The 6,892-nt window shown below is 37.4% G+C and overlaps 1 protein-coding gene across 3 annotated transcripts in view; it reads right to left on the bottom strand.

The window, feature by feature from the left end:
* Positions 1 to 226: 226 nt before the first annotated feature.
* The window catches only part of card14 (caspase recruitment domain family, member 14), a 33,009-nt gene continuing 26,343 nt past the window's right edge, over positions 227 to 6,892 (bottom strand). For all 3 annotated transcript variants that reach the window (XM_036571399.1, XM_036571401.1, XM_036571400.1), the window contains 5 exons: positions 3,412 to 3,535; positions 3,102 to 3,266; positions 2,674 to 2,792; positions 1,933 to 2,048; positions 227 to 808 (listed from right to left, as the gene is read on the bottom strand). In XM_036571399.1, the coding sequence (XP_036427292.1) occupies positions 601 to 808; positions 1,933 to 2,048; positions 2,674 to 2,792; positions 3,102 to 3,266; positions 3,412 to 3,535 (732 nt within the window). In that variant the 3' untranslated portion in view covers positions 227 to 600. The remainder of the gene's footprint in view (positions 809 to 1,932; positions 2,049 to 2,673; positions 2,793 to 3,101; positions 3,267 to 3,411; positions 3,536 to 6,892) is intronic.

Below are 6,892 nucleotides of genomic sequence, written 5' to 3'. Positions count from 1 at the left end.
TTTCTGCATAACTCAGTGTTTGAGATGTAAAAAGAGTGATTCAGAGTGGTTTGGTGTGAAATGACTCAGATTTCTTTACAGTGGTGGTGACAGGAACCAGGGGTCACCATGACTACAACACAAATACAGACATTTTATTTACTATCCAAAACCACCAGTGAACCAACGAGTTTTATAAGGAAAAATAGTGGAAAATCTGAAATAATAAGTTTTCTTTGGGGGCTATTTTGCCTCACAGCACCCTGTATGTATCCCTCTATCAGAAATAGAGAAAAAAATATATATGTTTTAGGCCAAAACCTTCTCAAATTTTTATTATGTTAAACAATTTCAGGTGTGATGCAGTGTGCTCATGTAATAAGCTGTGAATAGTTCTCGGCTTGGACTTTGTTTACACCTTTACAATTGAATTATGCAGTACTTTTGAAAGACCTATACAAAAATTTAAAAAATCACCTTAAATCAATTTTATTCGATGTTACAGTCAAGCTTTATCTAATTTGTTCTCAAATAGAGAAATAGCTTAACTAAATAATATGATGCACTGAAAAAGAAAAGCGTTAAAACCTGAACATTTGACTTCGCAGTGCAAATCCAGTCTCACCACAGATCAGGCTCAACCCAAACGATTTTCCTCTGCTCGTCTTGCACCACGTAAAGCAGAGTGTCCAAAAGGGAGGCGCTGTCGCTCCAGTTCTCCGGCGGTACGGTGCGGTACAGGCAGGGCAGTTTGTCCAGCAGTGGCTCCTCGCTGCGAGAACACTCCAGCAGCTGAGCTTCTGTCAGACAGTTCTGACGCAGCTTATGTCTGAATGGACAACAACATAGAAAGACAGATTTAAGGCGTACCATAAGTAAAAAGAAAAAAGGTTTTATTGGCATAAAGCAGCTATGTGATGATATTTTGAGCACATTCATGTGCAAAAAATGGGCCAAGCTCAAAATATACTGTATTTTACTTATAGTTTTGGGCTGGTCAGAGTCCAGATTTAAACCCTATAGAGAAGATTTGGCTTCACATTAAACACAAACTAGCTCGGGAACATTTTTCAGCTGCTTGAAGCCGTCAGTGCTGAGTGAAACAATTTTGACTCTTCTTTCTGTAAAAGACTGTCTGCAACAGGAAAAAGTTTAATATTTTGCCATTTTGAGCTTTTTTGCATGGGACTGTATACATCTGCAATATTTAGTTTTGTTGATTAATATTTCAGTACTGATAAGTGCTGATATCACAACAAGTAGATTATTTCCAAGAGAGCTCTGTTAATAATATTTGTCACATGCAAATCATTTTAGTGCCTCTGGTCAAATGACAAATTCCATGCACTGTTGATTTTCTAAGTGTAGGAAAATTAACAATAAGTGTAAATCTTACACACATTCTACACATTTTCATGCACAAGTACTGTTTATTTACTGAATTTACACACTGGAAAAGCAATAAAACATAAGATGTGGCCTGTGCAAAAGTTAGGGTTTACTGCATGTAAAATTGCAGGAAAATGCTATATTTAAATTTGTTTCAACCTGAGCTGGCCATTGTTTATTAACAATACGCTAAAACACCAACATCAAAATAAAGGCAGTTGTAGTGAACAACATATTACATAAGGAATATTCAAAATATTCAAAAATAATCAATTACATAAATAGGCTACTGTACACAACATTATGCACATTACAATAGGCTACATTACATTGCGCACATTGTGTTGCAGTGCGTGCTGGGGATTGTAGTGCAGCGCGTTGTAGAGGCCTAATATTAGTAGAAAATGAAAATAATTTCATGGGTCAGATAGGATTATGCCTGATCTGGGCATTGTGTTTGACACATGGGCTGTAGAGGTGGGATTAATGTATTTATTAAAATTTTCCCTTGTATTATTTTCACAAAACATGTAATATGACCAGAGGTGTTGAAACTTGACCTACTTGAGTCTGCGAGTGCTGCGCTCTGTAGACGCCACGAAGATGATGATGGGGAAGATTTCTGCACGTTGCAGCCGCCGCACGCAGTCCAGACCCAGAGGCAGCACACAGTGAGTACCCTGCACACACAGACATACATATTCAAATTTATTACTTTATTCAGGCTGTGAGAAAGTGATTCAAAGAGAGACCTTGCTTATAATAATAATAATAATAATAATAATAATAATAGTAATAAGTTTTGGTACTTTTTCAAACCTAATCTCTTGCTGCTATATAAAGCAGCAAGAGAATAGATTAACAATTTCTGTTCTTACTTAAAGTCAGTGAAACACTTGCAATTAAAGTCCATGTCACATCTCCCCCACTCTGAGGAAAATCGACTTGGACTCTCCCTGGCTTCACCCACTCTCCTCCTCTCCCACACACCTGGTTTTGACCCCTGCTACTCTCTTTGTTATTCCCGAATGTGGATCTCCTGCCTGCCTGTGTATTGACCCCTGCCTGCTGCGACAAGGACTATCTGAATGCCCCTAATAAAGTCAGTTCGCACTTGCAACCTGCCTCAGCTCCTATGTCACAGTCCAGATGCAGCAAACAGAGATTAGGTTGAAAAACACTATTCCTTTAATCTTTTTGTTATATTAATAATAATGAGCTGTGTTAAAACCTGGAAACCTGACTGAGCTGAGGCCAGATTAGAGCCCTTTATTTAAAGTTGATTTACAGTTCAGAGCTACATACGCGTTTCATGATCTTCTCCACACTCTGTACAGTGTAACAGCAGTGTGTGGTTGACTTGCACTCCTCCAGCACCTCCCCCTTCTGCATCCTGGATGCGTGATCAGTCGCACTGAGGGTTTCTGAGCGGATCAGAGAGAAAAACATCAGATCAGTTGTTCACTTTAACACACTGCCCTCTAAAAATGCTATTGAATGGTTATTGGACACTTTCTAGCACATTTTAACTAACCCCTCATTAGATTCCATTCATAATTAGAATATTTAAAGATTTTCTGGTAGATTATTCCATTAAAGGGGAATATATATATATATATATATATATATATATATATATATATATATATATATATATATATATATATATATATATCGAAAGAGAGAGAGAGAGAGAGAGACAAAATATTTTTATAATGCTGTTGGGGGTGTACCTGGCTCACATAGCTGGTAGCCCTCTTGCTCCGCCAGGCGTTTGTGCAGGATGTGGCCAAGGACTGTGGGTAGCAGGAGGACTGGGCGGCAGACAGGGGGGTAGTGGGGGGTCACCAGCGTGTAGGGCATCAGGGTCACACAGCTGCGGGGGCTGCTGCCATCAGCTGGAGGGGAAAAACAGCCGCAACAGCAGAGTTACAGTCCAGATACTTCAGACAGAATCATATCTGGGGCAGTAGTATATACATATGGCAGTATATTTAGTTATGATTGTATTTGAATGAATAAGAGAATGAATTAATCTCTCACCAGTGGGTTTGTTTTTGCTGTTGCTGTCCTCCTCCACACTGACCCACAGTGGATTCCTCCCCTGTCGACCCGTACTGACGATCCGCACGGCCTTCTGCTTCCCCTGAGCCTGCGCCCGCTCCACCTGTACATATATGGGTGTAACATTTAGGCCGTTTGCACCACACTTTAAAAAGATTTAACTCAAAACAACATGTTGATGTAAAAGACAGCAGTAGGAGTATAATAATATTCATTATCAGGGTATCAACAGGTATCAGCAAATTCAATGTAGTGCCTTTTAAGGCATTTTAATGCATCCACTACAATAATGCTAATTTCTCTAAGTACCTTTATGGGCTTTTTAGTATTAAACAAAAATATACTTCACACTTTCTGGGCCTTTTACTATTATTCTGATGCCACAGATCAATAATAAGTGTTTACATAGCTCAGAAACTATCTGACAATACCACACTCTTAAAACAGATGGTTCTTCAAGGGTTCTTTAGGAAAGACAATGGTTATATGTAGAACCATGAACACTCAAAGAAATGTCATGCTTAAATGGTTCTTTGCACGGTGAAATTGTCCTTCAGATTGATGGAATATGTGTTGTAGATGGTTTTATATAGAATCTTTCTGAAAATGGTTCTATATAGCACCAATACGGGTTCTTCTATTGTAACAAGCTTGACATTTGCACAACAGAAGAACACACTGGAATCACCTGGAATCACTATTAAACAAGCTTCCTGAGTCTCAAAGAAATTCTGGATCTTTATCTCTTTTTAAAAAGAATTTAGAGAGATTTTTCTTTTTAGGCGTGTTTTTATGAACTAATTTTTGTTTTGAGTAATTCTGTGTCTCTTTTCTCAAGAAGAATCTTAAGACTTTTCGTTTATAGACGTGGTTTTATTGAATTAATTTTGCTTTGCTTTAAAAACCAATTTTATCAAACCAATTTTTAGTACATGCAAATAAAATGATTCAGATTCTGCCCGTTTTTCTGACTCTTTGTTGACTCTAATCTATGCATATTTGTTATAAGATAACTAACTGAGGAATTTCAGAGTGCAGAAATATCATCACATCAATTCCTCATGAGCTTTGACCCTGTGTAACCTCTTAAAGGCCAGTGTTCTTATCACTGGAGCTCATCGAGAGAGCGAGCTGAGGGCGCCAGAGCCTGAACAGCTTTATCATCCAAAACTCACAAACATTCCACGGTAACATTCTGTTCCACTACACATGAGGACCTGATCACGTTTCTCAGATGTGATCATCATGTTCCTCCTGCACATTCAGATAACCCTCCAATCTCCACCATCAGCTCTGCGCCTTCACACGTTCTGTTTGAAACATTTTCTTTAGAATTTCTAACTCGCTTATCGAAACAAGTGGAAAAATGTTTTGGAAAGTGCCGATTTTAATCTATGCCATTGGTGTGTTTTTTTTTTTTTTGATACTTAAGTGTTGAGTTTACAAGTAGACATAGATGTATACAATAAAGGATACCACAGTCAGAACAACACCAACACAAGGATGGGGGAAAAGGGTGTCAGTGGTTACTAAACTCTTATCAAATGAGTGGATATAAATGTGTAGTATCCTTGCATTAAGTATTTCTATGGTGTCATATGTCGTCCATTTTCGCCACACTGTTAAAAATGAGAGGTCAGCTCAACTCAAAATGATATAGTAACTGATTACATGGCTTTTCTTGAGTTGATTCAACTTGAGGACACAAGAATTCACACAACTCAAACTGCTTAGTTGAGTCAAAAATCTCTTCATTTTTTAGTTCTGCATTTCAGTTATGGTAAATAAAATGAATCTGTTTTCATACTCAACTGTCCCACTAGCCAGGACTCTTTCCATCACACAATCCTGCAAGTCATTTTTCCTCTTAGGTAGGCACTTATATTTGGCTATGGCATTGCTGGGTCTCAAACTTACAATCTCCTGTTGGGGTGATGGCTTAGTCCACTGCACCACTCAGGAACCCATGAAGCAACTCAGATTTTGTGTCTGCAAATGTTAAATACACTGGAGAAATATTTGTTGTTTTAACTTTAAAGCACAGTATAGTCTCATGTGGTGCAACTGTCTAATGACTCATCCCAACAGCAGGAGATTGTGAGTTTGAATCCCAGCAATACCATAGATGTCTATATCCAGAAACTGCTAGTGGGGAAATTGAGTAAAACCCAAAATTCAGTTTTGTTTATTTAACTGAGATGCAGACCTAGAAACAGTTGCTGGGAGAAATTTTGGCTCAACTAAGAAGTTTGAGTTGTGTGAACTCTGGTGTCTTGAGTCACCTCAAGAAAAGCCATGTAATCAGTTAGTATATCATTTTAAGTTGAGCAGACTTCTCATTTTTGACAGTGCACCTGTTAACAAATACAATTTTTTCTAGTATATAAATTTGTCGCACAATTTCCACCCACTGTTCTGTAGAGGGAGGTTCAATCTTATACCAATTTTCTGTCATTTCTTTTTTGCTGGCTATCAAAAGTGTTCTTGTTGAATATTTGTCATTATTCATAACATGATCATCTCCAAGCTACATATCTTTGTATTCTTTGGGAACTGAATAACCCAAAATGTCTTTAATGACATCATATACATTTTCCCAAAAAGAGTACAGTTTCTTATATTTCCAAAAGACGTGTGTATGATTGACCACCTTATCCTCCAACATGGCTGTTTATGGCCAATTTGTTTACTCCATATTTCAGGAGTTATGAAATAATGGGTCAAGTTATTTCATCCAAGTTCTTTCCATATCCTTGAGTTAGTGGTTGTGTGTTGAGTTACGCACATTTTAGTCCACTCTTTCTCTGTAATGTCAATGCTTAACTCTCTCTCTCCTTTTGACTGTAGTCCATTTGACTGTAAAAGTGTTGATATCAGTACGAATGATACCCAGTCCTTGCCAGATTACTTACTTTTTTAAGTTAAATAAAGTTTTGTAGTGAAAAGAAATCAGGCTACAACCACAGATTCAGTTCAGTTCTGCAAATAAAGCATTGCGTTTGCTCCACAGTGCTGAAGTATGATGTGCTGTCATTTGTTAACCTCAAAAGCTAATCATTACTGAAAGAAATTTGCGAAAGGAATGCCCTCTGGGAATTTCACAACAGGACCAAAACCACTGACTATTCCCTGTGAACTTCTCTTTTCGTGAATAAGCATGACTTGCAGTTTGAGTCATGCTGATAAAAAAAGAATGACAAATTTTTCCATATAACTCTTAAATTCTATTATTTGAATCTGCTCTTCACCTTTAACCTACATGAGAGTGGGACCCAATGATGTAATAACTTTTCAATAATTTCCAATAATGTAAGATTTTTTTTTTTTACAAATGTTATTATTAGCACAAGAATTCGAGTGAAAAAGAGTATTTTTGAAATATTTACATGAATTTCAGAATTTATGCAAAATTGTGTTTTTCAGTTTTTAGCATAATTTTACACGTTCTGTTGCTCTTTTT

Source organism: Colossoma macropomum, unplaced genomic scaffold, assembly GCF_904425465.1.
Source record: "Colossoma macropomum unplaced genomic scaffold, Colossoma_macropomum, whole genome shotgun sequence".
NCBI lineage: Eukaryota > Metazoa > Chordata > Actinopteri > Characiformes > Serrasalmidae > Colossoma > Colossoma macropomum.
The sequence above is the reverse complement of the archived record's forward strand: the minus strand, read 5'-3'. Positions and strand labels throughout refer to the sequence as shown.